This window comes from Canis lupus, chromosome 15 (assembly GCF_011100685.1).
Source record: "Canis lupus familiaris isolate Mischka breed German Shepherd chromosome 15, alternate assembly UU_Cfam_GSD_1.0, whole genome shotgun sequence".
In the NCBI taxonomy this organism is placed as follows: Eukaryota; Metazoa; Chordata; class Mammalia; order Carnivora; family Canidae; genus Canis; species Canis lupus.
This window is the reverse complement of record NC_049236.1, coordinates 60,330,339-60,357,279: the sequence shown is the minus strand read 5'-3', so window position 1 is coordinate 60,357,279 and position 26,941 is coordinate 60,330,339. Positions and strand designations below refer to the sequence as shown.

The 26,941-nt window shown below is 38.2% G+C and overlaps 1 protein-coding gene across 1 annotated transcript in view; it reads left to right on the top strand.

Moving 5' to 3' along the window:
* MARCHF1 (membrane associated ring-CH-type finger 1) overlaps window positions 1-26,941 on the top strand; it is a 798,496-nt gene that overhangs the window by 647,385 nt on the left and 124,170 nt on the right. Inside the window, exon 4 of the mRNA XM_038559139.1 lies at window positions 710-760. Coding sequence (XP_038415067.1) covers window positions 710-760 — 51 coding nt within the window. The remainder of the gene's footprint in view (window positions 1-709; window positions 761-26,941) is intronic.

Here is a 26,941-nt window from a genome sequence, read left to right as displayed (position 1 = left end):
TAAAGTTGTATGGCTTTAAAAAAAAAAAAAAACTAGCAGTTCCTAAGCTTTTTATTTTTCATGCTTTTCTACTAAATTGGAAATCCTTTAAAGGGACCAGGACTAAGGGTACAATTTTTTTAAAACGTATTTTTAAGTTTTAGGTGTTAAAATCATTGTTGAATGTTTTTGATTTAAACAACGGAGTGTTTTAAATTTAAAAATGTCTTTATATTTTAGAAGCAAATGAACATCAAAGACGAATAACAAGTATTTTAAAAGAGCAGGAGTTAGGTGTATGCACCATGTACCTGGTATACAGTAATTACTGACACTAGAAACAGAATTTACTCAGAATTTCCTGGCAGCAAAAGCGAAAGAGGAAATAATGGACTTAAATCCATTTTGTAATTCATTTCAAAGGAACCACATTTATTTTTCTAGAGAAGTGAGCATTTCCTGGTAATAAATACTCCTAGCCTGATATATATACCCTCATGCTCATTGAAACATTTTCACAAGGACAATGATATGTACTAGAGAAATAAAATTTGGTGAGACAAAAGCCATTGTGTAAGCAATTTGTGTATCTTTTTTTAAAATTTTTTTGGCAATTTGTGTATCTATCAGTTGACTAGCATTTACACGTTGACCTGCGCTGTGCTTTCTAGTCTCTGCAGTAAAGACTATTGCTATATTTATAATCAATGTCTCTAATTTTATTTTTCAGAATGACAAATCCCCAGGGCGATCAGCAAGTCGATCAAGTAATATTTCAAAAGTAGGTAAACTATATTTATTTGTTTATTGATTTTCATATTTTATGAGTTCAAGTAAAAAGCTTACAATGTTTAACCTCTAATTGTTATCTGTGAGCAGTACACAAATATCACTTGTTTTTTTTTTCAAATATGACTTGTTAATGGTTTTAACTGTGATAAAAAGACACGATATCACACAACTAAAGTAGTTATTTTTCCTTGTCAGTATTTTGTGCAAAAGACAATTTGTTACTTTCAGAGTGTTGGGCAAAGTATGTTTTTTTTTTTTCCCCCTCTTATTTCAAGGATCATGGAGCTGTCACACACCCAACTTGAAACTGTATCAACATTCATGGTACAATTTCCATGAATTCAGTTTTTCTACAGGTTTGGGCTCATCTATGCTCATATTCACCAGGATGAGTTTTATAAATAAGACATTAGTTTAGTCTTATTTGTTTTATAGAGTCAATGGATGAAAAAACAAAATACTTCCTGGACTATCTATAAATCTAAGCAAAACAGCAGAGTATTGAAAAGATTATGGCATGGCAGGGAAACTCTGGATTTTTTTTTTTTTTTTTTTTTGCCTAGAAAACAAAAAATTAAGGGCTATTCTCTAAAATGAGATACAATGCAATGTACAGACTTTGTGTTTGGGGAGTGAGAAGTCATTTAGAGCCATTTATCAAACTGGAAAATTATGATTTCCAAAAACATAATTCAGACAGAGATGGATTTACCGTGAATAGGACTTGCCCTACAGGGCCACCCACTTGCCAGGACCCCCCACAGCCCTGAGCTTAATTTTGTGTATGTGAATTTTATATTATTTTATTTCAGGAGAGCCAGCCCCCCAAATAGTTGTCAAGTCTAGGCACCACGGTACCCAAATCCACTTCCAATTTAGGGAAGTGTTTTATTTTCAGAAAAAAAGAACTTCATTACTCCTTGAAAAATAGCCATGGCCAAAGGGTCAGCATTTTCTGCAGCTCGTTTCCCGAGGCCAGTTCTTAGGAGTCAATGCCAAGATGGTCAGGTGACTCCTGCAGACACACTCGGCTGCTCACAGGGGTGCAACCCTACACTTCGGGAACTCTCGCATGTTCAGTAAGAGCACGTATGCGTGTCTGTTGCCCTGCGAGACCACAGCTGTGTTATGATGCTGTGCACCATACAAGCATCCTTAGAAGGATAGTCCAGAACAACAGGCAACAGTCCAGGCAACGATGCTGGGGACAAGACGTGGGACTGAACATCTATAGCTCCATCCAGATCTGAGGACCTTCCCAGCCGTCTGAGAGCCAGTGTGGGCTGCTACTAATTCTGAAGAAAAAAGAGGATCTGGGTGTCTGTTGCTGTGCTGTCACTTCTTTCTTACATGTGTGTGACCATGAAACATTCCCTTAGCCTCCCTGAGACACAGCTGTCTCCTCTGCGACTTGAGGGTGACCGTGTTAGTCCCCTGACGGCTCCCATAAGCAGCCGTCGGTTAGAATAGTACCTTTCAAATGTCTGTCCTCTTGGTCACCTTGTGAAGAGCCTTGGCTGCAGCTGCACAACACCAGCATCTCTCTGAACTGGAATGTTCACGGTGACCTGGAACCTTGTCAACATACTGGCCAATCCTTTGTCCTGCCAAATGTCGTCTCATGATCCAGAGGTAGGGTCATCGTGCATTCCCGAGCTGCTGTTTGCATCTGACGTAATGCAGCTTGTTTATAACTTTGAACCTTTTAACGTTTTCTTTGAGAAATAAAAAAAAGTCAGGAGTGTAGTTTCCCTTCTGTGAATTCGTCCCGGCTCTAATATGTATTAATTGCATCGCTGTGTGGGAGACGATTAATGACAAAAATGCATTATATTGAGGGAAATGAAAGGCTCTCTTCATAAATAGTCTAATTGCACCAGAGCAAAAACTCAACTATCAGACACCCGTAGAGATAAAAAAGATTGCTCTGTGCATGTTTATTTTTTAAGCCAATATAACTTTCCTTTTTGTCCATGTTCAGAATGACAGTCACAAATTCTAAATACATTGTTGAGTCCTCACTACTTTTTCACAAATTATTAAGTGATAAACTTTGCATTATGGCCAAACAACTTACCAAGTGTGAAATGGCAAAAACTAGCAATACTTGAGCCCTGTAACTTTTAAAGTGGTGGAGAAAAAAAAAATATTAAAGCAGAGCAAGGATGTTTTTCCTCTCATTTTATCAAAATAATTTTTATGTCAAAAAAAAAAAAGACTGAGCTTTTCAAGGGGGTGATAATCAACTGAACAGAGTAATTAAGAGCATGGATTCCAAAGGAACTGCTTAGGAGGGTTATTTAACTTCCTTAATATTTTAGCTGTAAAAGAAGAATATATAATAGCATCTAGCTCTTGGAGTGGTGCTTAGAACACTGCCTGGCTCTGTGCAAGTATCAGCTATACTTATTATGGGACTCTTAATTATTTCTATCTCAGTCAACGGCACCAAATAGGTTCTCTGTAAATCTTTTTTGTAAACAAGTGAATTTGAGACATGAGTTACAATATATGCATTGTGTTTTGAGTGTGGTAAGAATAAATAATAGACTGGACAGGATTGAGTAAGATGTTAGAACATAGTAAAATAGGGGTGCCTGGGGGCTCAGTGGTTGAGCCTTTGGTTCAGGTCATGATCCCGGGGGCCTGGGATCGAGTCTCACGTCGGGCTCCCTGCATGGAGCCTGCTTCTCGCTCTGTCTGTGTCTCTGCCTCTTTGTGTCTCTCATGAATAAATACATAAATAAAATCTTTAACAGAAAAAAAAACATAGTAAAATAGTGTTCTGACATAATTTTATTGAAAAAATACTGTACATTTCCATTTCCAAAAAAAGGGTGTGTAGGGGCACCTGAGTGGCTCATTCCGTTAAGCTTCTGTCATGATCCTGGGGTCCCAGGATTGGACCCCACATAGGGCTCCCCCTTCAGTGGGAGTCTGCTCTTCCCTCTGACTCTCCCTCCTCTTGCTCTCTCTCTCACTCTCTCTCTCAAATAAATAAAATCTTTTTTTTAAAAAGTGTGTACATGCATATACATATATATATTTAACAATAATAAATTATCTTAGGTCAGGAGGAGTATTACTCATGGTGGGCATCTTTCTTAATTTTTAACAAGTTTGTGTCATCCCCAATCCTTTGATACAGGAAAGTCCCAGATGCTACAGAGGATTCCATCCCCGGTGGGCTAGCAGAACTGTCCACCACACTACTGAGTCTGCTTTCCTTCCTGTTTCTTGCAGTTCTCTACTGAACCAGCAGACCTTTCTAATCATCAATATTTGTGAAATGCCTCCCATTAGTACTCCCATACTCTGTACTGGAAATGAGGACTCCCAGGTACTCAGTGAGCCTACAGTGATGGAGTTGAGATCCCACTTATATATGAATACAAACATATAAATTAATAAAGTAGAACTGATAACTCCCTGTGCAAAAATAGTTAACAGAGCAAGCCTGAGACTCTTATCTGAGAAAGGCCTGCTGGCCAGGTTTGCTCCTGGCTGGCATCTGGGAACTTGGGATTTCAGAAATGACTATATAATCCTAAATTATAAGAATAGTTCACTGTGCCTGAACTGTGAAAAAAAAAATCTGGTTTATCCAAAATACTTGCCTTCCTTATGAAAGTCTGGAAATTGGGCATATGCTAAGCAATGGGTTACCCACATGATGAGCTTCCAGTGAAGACTTTGGGCACCGAATTTCTAATGAATTCCCCTGGTAGCTAGATAGTACTTCACATCTGTTGTCACAAGTTACTGCTGCAGGATTTAAATGTATCCTGTGTGATTCCACTGGGAGTAAATTTGGAATTTTGCTCCTGATTTCCTCTGGACCTCACCCCATGTGCCTTTTCTTTTTTTCCCTGATTTTGCTTTGTATTATGACCATGGTTATGACCATAAGCTCAGTCCTGTAGCTTCCTAGGAAATCACTGAAACTGAGTGTGGTCATGGGAACCCCTTCTACACTGGCTAAAAAGGTAAAGATGGAAGGGAGTTGAGAGAATGGTCACCTGTATTTGGTGAGGAGAGGATAGCATCAGAGATGATTGCTTAGAAGAATGGCATATACACAGGGCCTCAAAGAATGGGTGTGACTTGATCAACTGCCAAGAAAGTGTGTTTAAAGGGATATAAATTTAAGACATGGACATACAAGACAGACCTGTGACTCTTGCTTTTTTTCTTACTCGAATAGGATTTGTGTGCATTGGATATGTTAAAGTTGATGCAAAAGCTACAGAGAAACTACATAGGTTTAAAATAATGTATGTGAGATTTTCAAAATATCTTCAGTGTGAACACAGCAGCATTCATTTATCCACACTTACTTTTTTTGTTTGTTTTTTGAAAAGCTGCTTTTGATATTAATGCTGGTTACTGCTTTTTAACACATATATGGCTCCCAATAGGTTCCTCAAGATGTAAATTAGCCAAATTTGGCCTTTCTTTTATATCTTCTAGGGTGAGGAATCATTATATTCAACTAGCAACAGCATATTATGTATTTCACAGGGAAAATTTTTCAAAAGCAAACTGTCAAAAGGAAAGAAAGCCTTGTACTTTCAATTCAAATCAACATCTAGAATTTTCTTTTAAATAAAACACTTTTAGGCTTTTTGGTCTATGTGGGAAGCAGCTCACAAAATCTAATCTACTTATGAAAAGAAACTCAAAAGCCATCACCTTAGCAAAATATTTCAGATAGTTTCCATCACTTTCTCTTCAATTCCCTAGACTCCTTTTACTTGACAAAGGTTCATCGAAATTATTCTGTTGGTCTTTACCGAGAAATATCAGATATAAACTTAGGTGAAGATGGTATATGGTGTATGAAATAATATTCCTAAAGCTCCATCTTTTCTTGCCCATGTGCCCTAGTTTATTCTGCAGTAAATGAAGATGCATGGCAGAGTCAATACAATTTATTCAACAAACACTGTTTTATGGATATACTGTGTACAAACCATTACGTAAGTCATAGCATTTTAAATCGATCTTTTCTCTTGATCAAATACGTACTGTGATTTTACCTGTGTGAATCTTTATCTCTCCATATTTTGCCAGATTTGCCTTTCCAGTAGTCCAACATATTCTCCAGCAAGGTCAAGGGGAAAGTGTTCCCTAAATGGAAAATATATTGGGAATTCTTTCAGCTGAACCTGAGCCAAGCATTTGCATCTCTGAACAGGTGTTTAATGTTCTGACTTATTGAGAGATCCATCTTGGTTTGCTCATGCAGGGGACCCATAAATCAGTCATAACCTCAGACTATAGACCTTTAGAGGGTAAGTTTGATAGGGAAAGTGGGATGTATGATTAGGAAACGACTAGAAATGAGGTAGACTAATTAGAGAACTGCAGCAGAGCCTGAGTCAGGGTCTATCCTGAGACCAAAGCTGAGTAAATGAGCGTGGCTTTAAATTTCATTGAATTGGTAAAGATAGTAGTAGAAGATTAAGAAAACCTGAAACTTTATATCCTGGGGCTTTTCCTCTGAATACACTCACTCCTTAGGTGATCTCATCTAGCCTCACGATTATATGGAATCAGTATGCCAACTAGTCTCAAAAAGAGATTTCTAATCCAGATTTATGCTGCGAATTCCAGACTCAAATATCCTACTTAAATTTTCCATGTCAGTGTAATAGAAATCTGTCTTAGGTCAGATTGCACAGAAACAGATCCTAAAATGGGATTTTTGTTTTGTTTTGTTTTGTTTTGTTTTGCAATATTTTACTATGGAGAAGCCATAGAAGCTTAGGAGAAGCCATCAAAGGAATGGGAAAAGCAGGACAGGGAAGAGGAGGAAGTCAAGAATAAGTTTTCCTGATCCTGCAAGGGGACCCTGCAGTGTAAAATGAGCTGAAAGTTGTTCCCACTTGAGCTATGGAAACAGGACCTTCATCTTCCCATATCAGCCATTCACTAGCTCAGGGTCTCCTAGAGAGAGAGAGAAACTTCTAGACACTTGGTGACTCTCTTCACATGCAGGTAAAGCTGTCTGCGAAGCCAAGGGCAATTCTCCAAAGAGAATCACGGTTTCAGGACTCTAGACACAAAACTACCCAGAAGCAGAGTGAGCCATGTACTGCAACAGTGAACGAGGCCAGGCTGGATTTTGGTGGCACCCTGGCAGCGTCTGTTATGGCGCATCAGCTGCACCACTCAGATCCGTATGAACTCATTCCATCCTGTCCTGGATACTTACACATCATGAGTGGTCATAATTTCCAAGGAAACAATTGAAAAGCAGAGATTAGTAGAACAGGCTCTTGCTATTGCAATTGCCAAAGCCATGAGTGACTCATCATCCTCTCCTATCACTCATTCCAAATATCCTTCCTTCTTGGTGACCAGCTCTCTGAGGCTAGGTGGCTTGCTGGTGAAGTTCTCTGACCTCCAGTCTTAACTGCTATGCCCTTAAGAGGCTGCGGTTGCTGTAACCGAGCATTTGAAGTTAATCCAGGGTCTGGCTAAAAAAAAAGAAAAAAATTCCTGCAGTGGATTCCCCAAGTTTAAAATATGTCTTGCTTCCGCATTATGTAGCAGCAACCCTGCCTCTCCATAATGGACAGGTCCAGCTGTTGAGTGAATCGTTGCTCTACCTACCAGACAATAGAACTTGTGTTATCAAGTTCATGAGGGAGAGCTCCAGTCATGCGGTCAGCTGATGTCAATGGTCAGGCCTTTGGTCTTTTCTGGAGCCAAGGAAGATGCCAGGAGCTGCTTTCCATGAAGAGAACTCTACTACGGTAGTGTGGTCTTGATCTCGACACTAGGGTTTTCACAGCAATTCTCCATTCAAGACTTGACTGAGAACCTGCTCTGTGTTCTTATTTACCGTGGAACCTCTAATACTACGGGATTTGCAGCTTAGAACGACTCTGGCATCAAGGTTACTTATACTGAAGTCAAAAGTGCTGCAGAAACTCCTCTCATTTTTGACCCAACTGATAAAAGATTTAAGCATTGTTCCAAAGTGTGATCTCTGCTGCCTCTAAAACCCCGAATCCTACCAAGCACTCGGGTCTTTCTTAGCGGTAAAGAGAGAGATAAAATTTGGCCTTCACTCTGAAGGGAATGTATTGACATGCACAACACAGTGGAACCCCTAAAATCTTCACTGATCAAGGCCAGCTCCCGACTGTCTGTGCTTTTTCTCCTGTGCTCTAGAACACACATGTCCTCATAAGGCCTTCGGGTTACTGGCCTTAACTGCTCTTTAGATCCGCTTAACGTGACATCATCACACAGTAAACTAATCTGATGTTTGACAATTGACCCTCAATGGTCACCTCCAGTCTATGTTGTGACAAATCCCTGGGGCAGGACCAAGAATGTCTACTGCTGTCCACACCAGGGGAATGGAAGCTGCCTCTGAGCCGGCTTTGATCCATTTATGATGACCAGTAAAAAGAACACATTTGGGGCCGGTAGCTTCATTCTGCTTGCCGGGCCTCACACCCCGTGGTGCTGGTCTGCAGCACAGTGGAGCGAGTGCCTGGGTACATTTGCCACTGTCTGTTGTCATTTGCCTGACCCACCAGGTTTCTATTTCAGGGAACAGCCTGAGAAATTAAATGGTGACATGATGGAAACCATCACCCTCATATCCTTTCAAGTCTGTTTTTCACACAACAGCCAAAACAATTCCTTGCAAATATGAATCAGATAGTGTCTTGCTCCTGTGTCAACCCTCCAGTGGTGTCCTGTATCAGAGTAAAACATAAATCCTTGCACTGGCCAAGGAGCCCTAACCTGGCCCTGCACTATCTCTCTAATTGTATTTCTTATCATCCCTCCTACCCCCACCCCCCCACGCCCGCCCCAGTCACTCAGCTCCAGACACACCGACCTCTTGCAGTTTCTCGAGCACAGGCTTTCGCTGCAGGGCATTTGCCCTCCAGGCTTCTGCTGCTCAAAATGCTCATTCCTTGGATGTCTGCGTGCTTGGCTGCCTAGACTTTTTTCCATTTCTACTTAGATACCATCTTCTTATCAGTGAGGACCTATCTTCTTTCCTGCTGCATTTTTAAGGATTTTATTATAATGAGTAATAATTTGTTTAATAATTTGTTCCTATTTAATTTAAGCTCTAAGAGAACGAGAACTCTATTTCTTTGTTCAATACTGCTTCCTCAGCACCTAGAAAAGTGACCAATAAGTAGTATATGCTCATTAAATATGTGTCGAATGAATGAATACAGCCTGTTTTGTTTTGTTAGCTTTTTTTTTCTAAAGATTTTATTTATTTATTCATGAGAGACACACAGAGAGTCAGAGACTCAGGCAGAGGGAGAAGCAGGCTCCATGCAGGGAGCCCGATGTGGGACTCGATCCCGGGACCCCGGGGTCACGACCTGGGCTGAAGGCAGACACTTAACCAGCGAGCCACCCAGGTGTCCCTGTTTCGTTAGCTTTAGAATGTCTGCTCTTAACATGGACTGTGTGGATACACAGAGCAGTCAGTGACTCTTGGACCAGGCCAGTATAAGAACGTGTTACCAGTACACACGAGATAGATAGAACGTGTAAGTGTTTACAGTAGATACCATTGATCCCACCCAAATGCTCAGTACCAGCCACCCTCCCCTAGCTTCTTTGAATGTTTTCAGATCATTCACCAGCTGTCTCCCTCTTCAGAGACTTGTCCTAAGTCAAGCGGTAGCCCTTCACCCCATATACATAACACGTGAGCATTTTTTAAAACCACACTGTAATGAGGACCAAGGAGCATCTATTGCAGAAAAAGCACTGAATAGTCAGGTGGAAAGGATCTCTTACAAGTGGAGTTTAGCCAGCCTGTGTCCTGAGCACCCCCTTTCCTGTCCAGAGCTCCTAAATGGAGGAGCCATGTTGTCAGAGAAGGTCTATAGCCATACATGGACAACAATGCCTTGGTCCCTTCCTTACCAAGGGTGAATAAACACCCCACCGATGAATGAATACTTAACCTGTCAAAAGCAGAGACTGATGTTGAGCCCCCAGATTTAATAACGTTTATCAAGAAGACCATCCAGCCATTTGCAATTTGATTGTGTCAGGTATCTTCCAGTTTGGGCTTGCCTGTCACGTGGACCTGGAACTAGGGTGAAATAAGGGGAGCACTAGGCCCCACACAGATTTTAAGGGGGTATCAAAAAACTCAATAACCAAGATAAACTTTAATGCAAGACTTCAAGAATCAAATGTTCTACAAAAACCCCATGATAAATGAAATAACAGAATTTTAAATAAAAACAGGATCAGTGCTATGTTAGGCCCATGTGCAGCCAGAGGCAAAAGAAAAAAAAAAATCTGCAATACTGACTTTGTATGTATTTTAAGTTTTAATATCTGTTCATCGTGGGTTTTTGCATTAATTTTCATTTTTAAAGAATATGACTTTAATTTTTTTTCTCTTGCTTACTGAATTCTTTTGGTTCTTTCTTACTTTATGCCTCTTGCTCCTTCACTCTCTTCCCAACTCTGTACCTACCTAAATTTAAACTAATTGCAATTATATAAAATGTCAGAATAATTTCTTCAGTTGCGCTGGCGACATTCAAGTGCTCAATAGTTACAAGTGATTAGTGCTTGCTACATATATTGGACAATATAAGTACAGAACGTTTCCATCCTCAGAGAAAGTTCTATCAGACAGACACTGCTGCTCTAGAAAATCTGCTTAACCCCTCTATGGAAAGAAATAATTGAAAGGTACCTAGATGTTTTCAAAACAGCCAGAAAAATAATCCTAATCTGGACAATACATGATACTACCTAAAATGTCAGTTTGTAGGTTCTTAAATCCTGATATCTTCCTGTCAGCTTTGTTTGGCCAAGGGAAATATTCTGGTAACAAGAAATATTGAAGACAAGAACTATTGTTCATTAATGAGCCCCCAGAATTAATGACACAGTTGTAATTGCTGTAGGCATGTAGGAAGTTGTTTTTCCAGACCAGATCACAAAACAAAAATGGGCCAGTATTTGGCTCCCATAATAATTCTGAAAGAGAATGAGTAACTTGTGGGTTTGTGGTGCCAAGGGTGGGAATCATCTCTTGCCACTGATCAACTGTTATAGGAGCAGAGACAAAAAGCAGCCTTGCAATGGTAGTTTCCTTTTCCAGTGGAAAAAATTTATTTTAAATGAAGATGATTGCATTCAATTTAATTCTAATTTTTGCAGATACTCATATATTTCAGTGTGATGAATCTCTGATGAAATAAAAGCATACATTTAAAGTCTAAGTAGCCATGACATGTGGAATGTTGGGGGCTGGGGGTAGACGATGGTGTAAGCAAGAGAAATGAATGCTGTCTGTTGATATTCTAAGCAGTCATAACTTCCTCCTTCTGGATTTCCTCAGCTAAACACTTAATACAAGAAAAATTGATCTTAAGCCAAACTGGTTCTTCTTTTCTTTGAATATCTTTAATATCGATAAACTATACAGTATTCCTTTAAATTTGTATTATCTAACTTGGTAGGTTGATGGCAACACCCTTGAATTTTTCACCTATGATTTTATTTTAGGAAGCAATTTAATTTTGTAGATTTCCCCACTCCTGACAGTTAGCTACATTTAGTTCCAGCAACTATAAAGATTGAAGTAAAGGACTTGAATGTATTTGAGTTCAAATATTGCAGGTAAATAAAAGAGTATTGTTTAAATCACTGAAAGCCAAGGAAGTCCGAGTTTTTGATCATCATTAATCTATTTACACAGAAGGTGATATGTTGATATATTTTCCATAGGATTACACCAGCATCTCTCACTGCTTCTCTCCTTTTTTGTATTATTAAATGTTTGTTGTCTTTGAAAAAAAAAAATTATAGCCTTGGCTCTTTTTCTTTTTTTTTCCAGGTTACAGTTATATCCTGGAGTTTCTTTTTTGCTTCTCCCAACTCCATCTTATTTGGTTACTTGCTACCATTTGTTTCTTTTCAGTGTCCTTCATCATCTCCAATTTTTTAGCTCTTTCCATGTATCCTACAGTGAGGAGAATGTTGGCAGCTGTGTTGTTAATGTAATTAATGTGCATAGTCAATTTGGATTGACTAGGCCAAATAAATCCACTTTGAGACTTAAACTACCCAATTTGGCTGTCTTTGTTGATCAGATTAGCTGGGTAATTGTCAAATCTCTAACCCACTAATTACTGCAGAGATACATCATGTATTCCCTCATTTGATTCACATTTCATTGAAATTTACAATCAAAGCTTTACGAAAGAACGGTGACATAAATAGCACCAGTTTAAGATGAAAGTCAATAACCACTTCCATCACTTTCGTCTCATCTTTGAGTGAAGGAGGAAAGGGAAAAACCATAAGAATACATTCTTCCTACTGCCAAAGTAGGAAGAAACAATGAATAACCCAAACTCTACATCCACTAGACCTAAAACCCATAAACATCGTACTTCCCTCATGACAGACTGAAATTCTCAGGCTTAATAGCTTTTTATTTTTACCTTTAAAAACGAAAGTAGGGTAATTAATTACTTCTTGGTTCCCCATAGGTCTTCAGTTAGCCAGAAAGAAAATTTTTGCTGACCAAACTACAATAAACTAGTATTTTATTTATTCACACAGCAAATATATGCTTTGTGCTTGTTCTGTGGTAGGTGAAAGAAACATAGCTTCTTACCTCTTGTAACGTATGTTGAACTTGAGAGGGTATTGGACAGGTAGCCCAAGGATTACTGTTCCATATAAAGTAGTTTCTTGATTCCCCAACTTGGCATTAGAAATTACAGTTAAAAAAAAATACTACATCTGGGGTGACAAGTTGTTTTGTAATGAAAATTATTTTCTATTAGTACAATACAGGATTGGGTTTTAAGTTTCTTGAGGTGAACTTTTACCATGTCTTATTATTAATTGATTTTAATGAGCACTTGCTTTGTGTCATTTCTTGGGCACCTTCTATGGGTCAAGCATCCTAATTGGTACTGTACACATGTTAGCACTAACCCTGACAGGCACATTGTTAGATGGGTTTACAATATAAAGATTAGAAAACTAAGTCTTAGGTTAAGTAATTTACCCTAAATCATAAAACAAGTTAGAGGGAGCACCTGGATTTTTAACCTAGGTATTGTACTCAGAGTAACTAATCCACAGCCTAATGTGCCAGACCACCCTCACGGTCCTCTCTAACTTGTCTTCAGTGTGACATGCATAGAAGTGAGAATGGCCATCACAGATTATGTAGGACTCACACTATAGAAGGAAAGGGAAGTGAATTCAAAAACAATTTGATAATTAATGTGGTTGTACTAAGGAAAGATTTCGGGTGGCTTATTTTGATAGGCCATAGATAGCCATTTGGGTTTCTTAGAAGCAGAAATGGCATAATAAAAATGACACTTAAAAATGTATTAGAAGCCTATACGAGGTCTATTTAAAATGTATTCATAATCCTACCTAAAAACATACTGAATGCAAAAACTGAATGCTGGTTAATGATACCCATTCTGAAATATTTAGGAATGAAGTGTACTTTTGTATGTACCTTACTTTGACATGAGTCATAAAAATAAGATGGATTTGTGAATGGATAGAGGGGTGGATAAGTAGATAAATATATGATAACATAAATTTGGCAATATGTTAGAAATTTGGGTATTGGCATACTGGTGTTACTGTATAATCCTTTCTTATGTAGATTTGAAAATTTTCAGAAGATGCTAGAAAAAAATAGAAACAATGATAGAAATATGTAGAAGATTGGAGAAGCAGAGAGTCTGCTCAGAGACGTTACAATAAACTAGACCTTGAGTAAGCTGTTGAGTACCTGGAGAAGTTAATGACAATGGGAAAGAAGAAGTATCGATCATGATTAATATTTGATGTAAAGAAATGAGTTATACTTAACAATTAGAGATAAGAGATGAGAAAAAGGAGATGAATCTTTTTTTATAAATTTATTTTTTATTGGTGTTCAATTTGCCAACATATAGAATAACACCCAGTGCTCATCCCATCAAGTGCCCCCCTCAGTGCCCATCACCCAGTCACCCCCACCCCCCGCCCACCTCCCCTTCCACCACCCCTAGTTCGTTTCCCAGAGTTAGGAGTCTCAAGGAGGTGAATCTTATTGAGAGAGTCCAGCCTGGTAAAAAGAACAAATGGGGGTGCTTTCATCATCTGGCATTAAGCTCCTTGATGAGACAGGTGCCCAAAAGCTGGCTTTCCTTTGAGTCACTCCTGTAGCAGAATTTTTTTTTTTTTTTTGAGACTTCCCAAACTGGAAGTCTCCTGGACATGGGCCACATACTTTGTAACCGATTGCTCTAAAGCTCGTTTTACTGGCTACATCGATCTATGTATCCCATGCCACGTGCTCTTCCTAAAATGTGACATTCACATTCCTCCATCAAGAAGAAGGACTTATGTTCCCTCCACTTGCAACTAGGGAGACCTTCATACTTTCTTCAACCAGGTAAACAAAGCTGAAGTGATACTGTATGTCTTTCAGGGCTAGGTCACAAGCTTCTGCTCGGTCATCTCTCTCTCATGACATATTCATTGAGAGCCCTGACATGATAATTAAGAACACTGGCTGTCATGAAGCTGCCATGCTACAAAGTGCACATAAAGAGTTCACAAAGGGTTAGAGATGCCCAGGAAACCTCAGCTGTTACAGCTCCCAGCGGTTGGTCTTCCCAACCCTGGTGGCAGACAGATGAGTGAATGAGCCTCCATTGACTAGTGCCCTCAAGCTTTAAACCTCCCCAGTTTTCACCAAGCCAAGCAGAGAGAGTTGTTCTTGTTGGGCCTTGTTGGGCCTTGTTCAGATTGCAGATTTGTGAGCAAAGTAAATGTCATCATTTTAATCTACTACATTTTGGGATAGTTTGTTATTAAACTATCTTAGGCCATACACACAGACATTTTCCATTAAGGTCACTTTTTCCTAGCTGGAAGACCTGATTTCTTTTAAGACTCCTTAAGACTCCTTGCTCTTTAGCCATGAAAGTACATCTTATCCCAACTAGTTTTCTCTCCCCACTCTTCAGCAGTGCCCACATTCAGTTAATCTCTTTAAATTTTTGTAGGTGAGACAAACAGTAATCTCTATAGCTTCCAAAATCTGGATAGTAAATATCAAACTCAGGCCTACCACTCGTCCATATGTCACCTTTGTGCGAGGTAGAAAAAGGTATCACTTACCCATGATATTTCCATCTATCGTAAGATTATCGTACTACATACTGATTTTAGTAGAACAAAATATTTTACTGCCACTTGATTGAAAATCATTTTACTATACTGAACTATGATGTCTGTAATGAGAAAGACAGCCCTAGAAGGCAGCGTACAATCTACACACCACTCCATGTTTCCCTAAATCTCCTTTTACTTGACTAGAGATGGATGGGAGTGTTTCTTTCAACCACACTGAATATCACTTCTCTCCTATCATTCTTTCCCTCTTTACATAGCCTGGAGATGCTTAATGGTCTAGAAATGTCACAAAACTTGTTTTCAGGAGCCATCTCTTAGCAAGCCCTACATAGACACACAGACCTTTAAAATATGAGGATTCCATCAGAATAAAATAAGAAATTTTAAAAACTGTATGTTACCTATAGTGGAATTAAAATTTTAAAAATATAATAAAAATATAGAGAATATTGTTTACATTTCGAAAGTGCAGTTCGGAAACACAAATGGTCCCATTTAGCATAGGCCCAATAACATCTAGTTATTACCCATCTATTCAGCAAGTAATTATTGATTTCATATTTATATATATAATATACATACAATTAAATATATATATTTTTTGAAATAAGATGTACTTTCACTGCTAAGGAATGTGTGTGTGTATGTGTGTATGTGCGTGTGTGTGTGTGTGTATATAAGGCATAGTGCCAGGCACTAGGAAAATAATGGTGAGCCATGAAAAGTACAGTGTAATGAGTTATTCGGGCAATCATAAAACCATGGAAATACATAATGGCAACTTTGATAAGTATTACGAAGGAATTTAAGTGATAATGGAGCATCTTGGAGCATGGTCTGGGTTGAGAACAGAGATTCAGGATTTATCCCACAGAGATGCTGTTTCTAAATATAAGAAACCATATCCATGGAGAGTAAATGTATGAAAAAAAAAAAAAAGATCAGACGTCTAAAGATAGAGTTGCAAGAAACACTCCTAGAGGCACAGAGGAAGGATGGCAAGGAGCCCTGCAAGAACATGAGAAGTGGTAAAGGAGGTAGGAACAACCCTGAGTGCTGAGCCTTTGGCACACCAGAAAGGAGGATGTTGAGCAAAGGGGTGGTAGTCTAGAGAGCACAATTCCACAGAGTTTAGGGAGAGCTAATATCGAGAAAAGATTGTGAAGTCTGACAACCGTGCAAGCACATGTTATCTCCAACTGCAGGAAGAGGGTCCTGAGTTTATGATGAAGACACGAGGAGCTTCGGAAGGAAGAGGAACTCAAATTAGAATATGGATCCAATAAGGCTCTCCGAGTTTTAGAAGGTAAAGTAATAGTTAAATTAAAAAAGGAAGATAGGAACAACCTGTGCAAAGCCATAGAGAAACAAAAGAACACATGTGACATGTTCTGGAGCTGCTAGTAGTTTGTAGCCAACGGTCACATTTGAAGAGATGACAGGCATAGAGCTCGTAAGATAAGTAAGATCATGCCAGGTCCTGGGATCACCTTAAGGAACAGAGCTTTACCAAAGACAAAAGAAAACAAAACTGACACTAATAATATTCTATACGTTAATTAATTGCATTTAAATAAAATACCTAAAAAAAAAAAATAGACCTTTACAGTGACATTATGGGGAACGTTGAAAGATTTAAAGCAGAAACTACTATGAGACGATCTGAGTTTTAGGAAGAGCACAGTAGAAATAAGGTTGGTCAATTTAGAAAAGAAAAAAGAGGTCAGTTAAAAGGGAATTGCAGTGGACTCAAGTGAAACACGAGAGTTTAAGAACCGGAGCTAAATATGAGATATCCTGTAAGAGGGCAGATATAGAGGGCTTGAGGACTGGAGTTGGGGGCTAGATGAAGAGGGAGCCTCGGTTTTCGTTCGTATTAGCAGCATGAACGCGTGGGGCGTGTTCTGCACTTCACTGTGAAACAGGCACAGGATAGGACATGAGGTTGAGGCAGTCTGGGGTCTTCTAAATGGCAGCAGGCTCTAGGCAGAGTGATCTGGCTACAGGAAAAAAATAGACCTACCGGTATACACTCAGGGATTTATTTCTTCTGGAAAATGATCAATTTAGGCTGTCTTTAAATCTGGAAAAGTATTCCTAGAAAATCCAATGATCTTTGGAAACTCATGACACAGGTAGAAACATAAAGCACAGACATCCTCATTTCACATTCTCCACTCTGGCAGGAAGGAAAGGTATTTCAGCTGTCTCCTTTTTCAGTTGATTTGAGTGTTTTGAGAGCCAAACACTACACTTAATGATTTATGGCCGCAACTCACAATTCCACCGAACGGCTTAATTCCTCTGCCCGGATCCCACACTGCAGTGCCACATGCTAATGCCCAGGGTACGTGACTCATTAGTCCATGCGATCATTTTTGAAAAATCAGCAGAGCCATAGAAATAAAATGTTCATTTTTTAGGTCTTATTTACTGGCCAAAGCGGTTTTATCTAAAAGGAGCTGCTTTTACACTTACGGAAAATCTAAGAGTCACTGTGGTTATCTTGCTGACTGAACAGCCCAATAAATAAAACTGTGAATATGTGGATAAACAACAAGGCATGGACCTAAATCTCATTAAACTTCCATGATTCCAAAATCCTAATGCCATGAAATGAAAATGCAGAAAAATCTAAGGTATTCCTAAAACCATAAAGTAGGCCCCAAAGAGACACAGACAAGGAAGAGGACAGCGTTCAATGTGCTGCTGTCAGCCGTGTTCCACGTCACTCACACGAACAGCTTAGTTCCTGTACAGGGAATGCTCCAGGATAGTGGGAGATATACGTAGTGTTTATTCTAAAATTACCTAGTGTGAGACTTAAGACATTTGTTTCCTTAAAGGAGTTGGCCTGACATTTGAACTTCCCTATAAAATTGCATTAAATATGTATCGGCTTGGAGGGCCGACCAAAATAGAATAATGCATTTTCAATTTAGTCTTGGTTACACTTGACCTGTTTTAAAGTGTTTCTTTAATGAAATGGAAGCTATACCAAAATTAATTCTATGCAAGTGGCAGGGCAGGTTCTGTGTTATTTAATCGTCATGCATACCCTCCGCTTCGCCCGGGTGTAGAAACAATACAGAGATGGCGATTGCTTTAATCTGGCAGGTCTGATAACATTGTCATCATAATCTGAACGAAGTTCAAGTGGTTTTCTGACCTGAATGTAACACTTGTGTTTTACTGTAAGAAATAAGGAAGGGCAGAGAACCAAGAAATCCTAACTGTGGCAGTTTTAGCCTATAATTGTACTAATAATTCTGTATCCAGGGCAATTGAGCTAAGGAAGAGGGGTCAAAAACCCAATCTTCATTACCATCACCAATTTATCTGCTAAACAACACCATTCTGGGCACTTTTCACATGAATTAACTCATAAGTGAGTTCATCTTACCACCTAGCCTGCTTGTTAAAAACCATGCTGGTGGGCAGCCTGGGGGCCTAGCACCGCCTTCCGCCCAGGGCATGATCCTGGAGACCCGGGATCGAGTCCTACTTCGGGCTCCCTGCATGGGGCCTGCTTCTCCCTCTGCCTGGGTCTCTGCCTCTCTGTCTCTGTGTGTCTCTCATGAATAAAAAAATAACATCATAAATAAATAAATAAATAAATAAATAAATAAATAAATAAATAAATAAAAACAAACCATGCTTTGGACAGATGAGAAAACTCAAGCCCAAAGAGTTTCAGTTCCGCAACTAGGCAAGGCGGGAAATCTGGGATTCCGAAGGCCTTGTGTCTTTCCTCTCCACCGTGCTTCCCTGTTCGGTAACGTATCAGCACACCATGTGTGGCAGGCACTCTGCTGGGTGGGATACGCAATACCTAGAAAGTCTTAGTCTTGATAGAGCTGTCACACTAAAGGGAGAGCCCAACACAGACGAGTAAAGAGGTATTCAGGATGGTGTTATCAGATGGTGGCACGTGCTGAAGAAACAGACTTGGCATAGAGAATTGTGGGGGCGGGGCAGGCGGATAGTTGTTTGCTCAATTGTTTTCAGTGTGACATGAAAAGACAAGGCTTTCTGGGGAAGACCTACTGTAAGGAAAGACCCGAATGATAGAAAAGCACTGGACATAAATGAAAGAGGACTGTAACAGGGAACAGTAAACTCCAAAATCTGAGCCAAGAAAGAGCTTGGCATCTTCCAAGTACCGCAGAAGGCGAGCTTGGCAAAAACGTATTAAATAAGATAGAGAAGGGGATCCCTGGGTGGCTCAGTGGTTGAGCATCTGCCTTTGGCCCAGGGCGTGACCCTGGAGTCCCAGGATCGAGTCCCAAGTCGGGCTCCCTTGCATGGAGCCTGCTTCTCCCTCTGCCTGTGTCTTTGCCTCTCTCTCTCTCTCTCTCTCTCTCTCTCTCTCTGTCTATCATGAATAAATAAATAAAATCTAAATAAATAAATAAATAAATAAATAAATAAATAAATAAATAAAATAGAGAAAAGAATGAAATAAGGTGGGGATGAATCGTGAACCAAATCATCCGGAGACTTGTAGAACTCTCTGGATTCTGTTCTAAGAATAGTGGGAAGCTATAGAAGAATTATGATAAAAAACTGACATAACCTAATTTACATCTTAAAAATACTGTTCTAAGATTCAGTGTGAGGAATAGAGTGTTTATGTTTTGTCTACTTGATTGCAACTTCTGGGAGGGATATGTAAAATATCAGATGACATTTTTAAAAATTTTATTTATTTATTTATTTATTTATTTATTTATTTATTTATTTTACTTTCATTTTAAACCCACTGTAGTTAACATACAGTGTAATATCAGTTTCGGGTGTCCAGTATAGTAATTCAGCACTTACAATACCTGGTACCCACCCCAAGTGCACTCCTTAATCCCTATCACTTATTTCCACATCTTCCCACTCATGTCCCCTCTGGTAACCATCAGTTTGTTCTCTATAGTTAAGAGTCTGTTTTGGTTTGCCTCTCTCTCTCTCTCTTTTTTTTTTTTTTTTTTTGGCCCCTTTGTTCATTTGTTTTGTTTCTCAGATACCACGTATGTGTGAAATTAAATGATATTTGTCTTTCTCCGACTGATTTATTTGACTTAGCATTATACTCTCTAGGTCCATCCATGTGGCTGCAAATGGCAAGATTTCATTCTTTTTTATGGCTAATATTCCATTGTGTATATATGAACACTCTTCTTTATCTTTATCAGTCAGCGGACACCCGGGCTATTTCTATAACTTGGCTCTTGTAGATAATGCTGCTATAAACATCTGGGTACGTGTATCCCTTTGAATTAGTATTTTTGTATCCTTTGGGTAAATACCTAGTAGTGCAGTTGCTAGATGGCAGGACAGTTCTATTTTTAACTTCTTGAGGAATCTGCATACTGTCTTCCACACCGGCTGTACCAGGTTGCATTCCCACCAACAGTGCACTAGAGGTTTTTTCCACATCCTCACCAACACCTGCTGTTTTTTGGGTTGTTGATTTTAGCCATTCTGACAGGCATGACGTGATACCTAATTGTAGTTTTGATTTGTATGTCCCTGATGATCAGTGATGCTGAGCATCTTTTCACGTGTCTGTTGGCCGTCTGCATGTCTTCTTCAGAGAAACATCTGTTCATATCTTTTACCCATTTTTAATTGGATTATTCTTTTTTGGGTATTGAATTGTAGAAGTTCATTATATATTTTGGATACTAACTCTTTATTGCATATGTCATTCAAAAATATCTTCTCCCATTTAGTAGATTGGTTTTTAGTTTTGTTTGTTCTTTGCTTTGCTGTGCAGAAACTTTTTATTTTGGTGTAGTCCCAATAATTTCTTTTTGCTTTTGTTTCCATTGCTTCAGAAGACATACCTCGAAAGATGTTATTATGGCTGAGGTCAGAGAAATTACTACCTGTGCTCCCTTCCAGGATTTTTATGGTTTCAAGTCTCAGGGTTAGGAGACCGGATCAGCATTAGGTCCTTAATCCATTTTGAGTTTATGTATGCATAAGGTGCAAGAAAGTGGTCCAGTTTCATCCTTTTGTATGTAGCTGTCCAGTTTTCCCAACACCATTTGTTAAAGAGACTGTCTTTTTTCCCATTGCATATTCTTGTCTCCTTTGTTGAAGATTAATTGATCATATAATCATAGGTTTATTTCTGGGCTCTCTATTCTGTTTCATTGATCCATGTGTCTATTTTTGTGACGATACCATATTGTTTTAATTACTACAGCTTTGTAGTATAGTTTGAAATCTGAGACTGTAATACGTCCAGTTTTGTTTTTCTTTTTCAAGATTACTTTGGTTATTTGGGGTCCTTTGGGTATCCTTTTTTTTAATAAATTTATTTTTTATTGGTGTTCAATTTGTCAACATACAGAATAACACCCAGTGCTCATCCTGTCAAGTGCCCACCTCAGTGCCCATCACCCAGTCACCCCCACCCCCCACCCACCTCCCCTTCCACCACCCCTAGTTCGTTTCCCAGAGTTAGGAGTCTTTGATGTTCTGTCTCCCTTTCTGATATTTCCCTCATATTTTTTCTCCCTTCCCCTTTATTCCCTTTCACTATTTTTTATATTCCCCAAATGAATGAGACCATATAATGTTTGTCCTTCTCCGACTGACTTATTTCACTCAGCATAATACCCTCCGTTGGGTTTCCACACATATTATAGGATTTTTGTTCTAGTTCTGTGAAATATGCTGTTGTTATTTTGGTAGGGATTGCATTTAATCTGTAGATTGCTTTGGGAAGTATGGACATTTTAACAATATTTGTTCTTCCAATCCATGAACATGGAATATCTTTCCATCTGTTTGAGTTGTCTTCAACTTCCTTCATCAGTATTCTATTTTTTGCAGAGTACAGGTCTTTTTTCACTTTCTTGGTTAAGTTTATTCCTAGGTGTTTTACTCTTTTTGGTATAATTTTAAGTGAAATTGTTTTCTTAATTTCTTTTTCTGCTGCTTCAACACTAGAGTATAGAAATGCAGTGGCTTTCTGTATATGGATTTTGTATCTTATAACCTTACATATATATGTCATATATATAGAAAGAGATATATATGAGAGATACCTGAAGACTCCACCAAAAACTACTAGAACTGATAAATTTAGGAACATGTATACACACACACACACACACACACACACACATAAAATCATGTCATCTGCAAATAGTGAAAGTTTTACTCCTTCCTTACCAATTTGGATGCCTTTTATTCCTTTTTGTTTTGTTTTGCAATTGCTGTGGCTAGGACTTCCAGTAGTGTGCTGAATAAAATCGGTGAGAATGGATATCCTTGTCCTGTTTCTGACTTTAGGGGAAACTCTCAGGTTTTCACCATTGAATATATGATGTTAGCTGTGGAGGTTTTTTGTTTTGTTTTTGTTTGTTATATGTGACCTTTATTATATTGAAATATGTTTCTTCTAAACCTATTTTGTTGAGTTTTTTTTCATGAATGGATGTTATACTTTCTCAAATGATTTTTCTGCATCTATTGAAATGATCTTATGGTTTTCTTCTTTCCTCTTGATTATATATATATATCTCACATTGCTTGAGTTGCAAATTTTGAACCACCTTTGCATCCCAAGAGTAAATCCCTCTTGATTGTGATGAGTGATTTTTGTGATGTATTGTTGGATTGGGTTTGCTAATATTTTGTTGAGGATTTTTGCATCTATGTTCAGCAGAGATACTTACCTGTAGTTTTGTTTTGGTTTTGATTTTGGTTTTTGGCAGTGTCTTTATCTGGTTTTGATGTCAGGATAATGCTGTCTTCATAGAATGAATTTGGAAGCTTTCCTTCCTCTTCTGTTTTCTTGAAATAGTTGAGAATAGGTATTAACTCTTCTTTAAATATTTGGTTGAATTCATCTGTGAAGCCATCTGTTCCTGGACTTTTGTTTGTTAGGAGTTTCTTGATTACTAGTTCAATTTTGTTGCTGATAATTAGTCTGTTCAAATTTTCTATTTCTTCCTGATTCTGTTTTGGGAGGTTATACATTTCTAAGAATTTAATTCATCCATTTCTTCGAGGTGGCCTAATTTGGCATAAAATTTTTTATGATATTCTCTTATAATCCTTTGTATTTCTGTAGTATCAGTTATTATTTTTTTCTCTTCCATTTCTGATTTTGTGGAGTTCTCTCTCTCTCTCTCTCTCTCTCTCTCTCTCTCTCTTTGATGAGTCTGGCTAAAGGTTTATCCATTTTGTTGATCTTTTCAAAGAACCAGCTCAAATTTCATTGATCTGTTCTATTGGAATTTTTTTAGCTCCAATGCTAATTGTTAATCTGTCTGTTTATCCTTGAAAAGTTTTGATTTATGTGTTCTGAGTCTGTATTATAGGTTCACATATATTTATAATGTAATGCCTTCTTCCATTTTTTCTTTTCTAATATACAACATCCTTGTGTACTAAGGTTATATTTTTGTCTTTAATTATATTTTATTAGACACAATTCCCTTGTAAACTGAGGAAGATCTATAATATAATTGCCCTGGAGATTTAGAAAAGGAGAAACTAGAGGACACCTAACATGTGAGGTCACTTAACCACTTAACCATTCCACTTGTTTTCATCAGCTCTTCAGCTCATCACTCTGATTTCCTTGTTTGTGTTACTCTGTTTTAGGGCCCTGATTGTACTTTAAATCATCATTCTCTGGGTATCGACAAAGAGTTGGATAATGAAAATGAAAAAAATAATTGTCTGAAGGCAATGAGAAGAGAAGTAAGAAAAACTTGAAATAACCCCCAAAGACTTCCTCTTACCACTTTCCCACATTGTCAGTTCAAGGCCTGGGGCAGCCTCCTAGGGATGGATCGAGTCAGACTGTTTTTTAGCTAACTCTTGTAATTCATGTTTCCTTCTGTCATCTTTAGTTTTTCCAAGTTTGATTTTGAATAAATGGCCAGGAAACCATGCTTGATTAGCATCACCAAAGGAATAGAAGTTTTGGGTTTTTCCCCCCACATTGCTTTGAGATAGTCAACACTGTTCTTATTCTCCAAATCCAATTCATAAATTATGCTCATGATGGATTCCAAAAGTAGTATATAATATATCAAAGTCTATGGCATATGGCAAACACTTTTAAAAAATGAAAAACTTGTGCCTTTTATATGTCGCTTATGGATTTCTCTAGGAGATCGTGGCTTTATTTCTTCTTTCTTTAGATGTTGCAATAGCTTACTTATTTTTGCCACCTACATTTCATGTAATAGCTATTTTACAATAGCTAAAAAGAGCAAATCCTATTTAATAAAATGTTTTTATTCTGTTAGTTTTGTTTAAATATAAAAAAAATCTAGGAAATTCCTATTTTTGTTGTCAAATTCTGACCAAACAAATAAGAAAAAGAACAACTAAAAGCCAGGTGTTAAGATAATTAAAAGGTTTGGAAATTCCAAAACTGAACATTAAAATAAAATGCAATTGGGCAGCCTGCGTGGCCCAGCGGTTCAGTGCCACCTTCAGCCCAGGGCCTGATCCTGGAAAACTGGGATTAAATCCCGCGTAGGGCTCCCTGCATGGAGCCTGCTTCTCCCTCTGCCTGTGTCTCTGCCTCTCTGTGTGTGTGTGTGTGTGTTTCTCATGAATAAATAAATAAAATATAAAAATAATATAATGAATAAAAATAAAATAAAATAAAATGCAATTGTCATAAAATCCTAGTCAGAATCTAAATTAATACAATATTTTTGTATTTAGTAATACTCATTCAATTAGGCTTTTGCTAAATGTTAAATAGGACAATATTGAGCAAAAATCTTTTTTTAAAGATTTTATTTATTTATTCATGGGAGACACAGGGAGAGAGGCAGAGACACAGGCAGAGAAACAAGCAGGCTCCCTGTAAGGAGCCCAATGCAGGACTTGATCTCAGATCCTGGGATCACGCCCTGAGCGGAAGGCAGTCACTCAACCACTGAGCCACCCAGGTGTCCCTTGAGCAAAAATCTTTAAGTGGACATGTCATTTAATTATCAAATTATGTCTGAAGATGTATTCTAAGAAATAATGAAGATGCACATATACATTAGTTTCTCTAAAGCTGCTTATTTTAGCTCAATGTGTGTGTGAAGCTAAATAATGGCCCTCCAAAGATGTCCATGTCCTAATCTCTGGAACTCGTGAACACGTTGCCTTCCATGGCAAGGGATTTTGGAGATGTGATTAAGTTAAGGATCGTGAGATGGGAAGATTTTACTGCATAACCTGGGTAGGCCCAATGTAATCACAAAGGTTCATATAAGAGAGACACCAGAGAATCAGTCAGAAAAAGGACGTGTAACCAAAGAACCAGAGGTTGACATGGTGTACTTTGAAGACAGAAGAAGGGGCATGAACCCAAGAAATGCAGGTGACCTCTAGAAGCCGGCAAAGGCAGCAAAATGAATTCTGCCCTGGAGCCTTCAGAAGCACAAAACTCTGCTAATATCTTGATTTTAGACTTCATACCTCCACAACTGTAGGATCATAGATTTGGTTACTTTAAGCCACTAAATTGGTGGCGATTTATTAAAGCAGCCATAGGAAACTAATAAAGTCTATGATAGTAAAAAAGTTTAAAACCCATGCAAAAAGTATGCTTAATGGACCCACTGAAATTGTTATAGGACAATATTTTCTATGCTTATGTTACTAAGTAAAAAACATCTTACAAACGTAACATTTAAGTCATTTTTAACAAGGAAATTACAAATAGCAATAGCTTTATTTTTAAAGTGCTTTTTTGTGTTTCAGGACATTTTAAAAAGTTTCCCATGTTTTAGCTCAATTACCACTCCAAAAGGTGAATATCATTATCTCCATTTTTACAGATGAGGCAATTAACGCATTGAGAGGTTAAGATACTTGCCCAAGATCGTACAGTTAATGAGTGACAGATCTGAAACTAGGATAGGAGACCCCTGAACTTGCACTTAGTCCTCTTTGTATGAATAACACTGGACAGTAAACAAAACAAATGTATATACAACCCTGATAATGCTATGTGATGAAAAACAGGCAAGCTTTAGTGTCTTCTTTTCTTTATCTGAACAATAAACTTTAATTACTTTGGAAATACAGAAAAAATAAGTTTTAAAAAGATAGAAAATAATAAAGTTTGAAAGATATGTTGATGATCTTTAGAAAAATACTTCCTATTCTCATCTTTATTTTTAGAAAAATTCACTTCTTTTTTTTTCAAATTAAATTGTCACAAGGATATAACTTAAATATGTAATTGTCTAAAGAATAAAATTATGTCATGACCTACTTGATTATATACCATTCAGAGCTTTGCAAATCTAACATGTGTATATTTAAATACCAGTGCCTTTGCTTATGAAGATCAGTAAAATACATATGAGAAAAGGTAACATTAGAAACTGAACTAAAAAATTAACCCTAGGGGGACGATGGTATCTGGTTAGCCTCCAGTGTGGCTCACCCCAACACCACTTACAAGTGAAGTACAAAGACATATAAAAACCTACCAGAATAGAGTCATACCCCTCCCCCCCAAAAAAGCAATTGGTAGAAGACTTGTGTTTTTGCTGAAAGTAAGATAACTCTGAGACTCTGCCCCACTGGAGCCCTAATTCAAAATATGAAGTCTCTACTGAAGCAAAATCTTGACAGCTATCCTTCTACCATGAGTGCTTTTTGAAGTAACCAAAGTATTGATCCACTCAATCACTCTCAGCCTTTGTATATCTTTTTTTTTTAAGATGTATTTATTTGTTTTAGAGAGAGAGACGAGCGCCAGGAGGGACAGAGGGAGAGAGAAACTTTAGCAGACTCTTCACTGAGCTCAGTCTGACACAAGGTTCCATCTGAAGACCCTGAGAGCATAACTTGAGCAAAACACAACCAACTGCGCCACCCAGCGGCCCCTCAGCCTTTGCACATCTTGTTGGTGATTGCATTTCCCCAGAAAACAGAAAGGGAGATGAGAAATGGCTATAGCCATGGGAAGAGATAAGATACAAGAGTCTTTGTAACA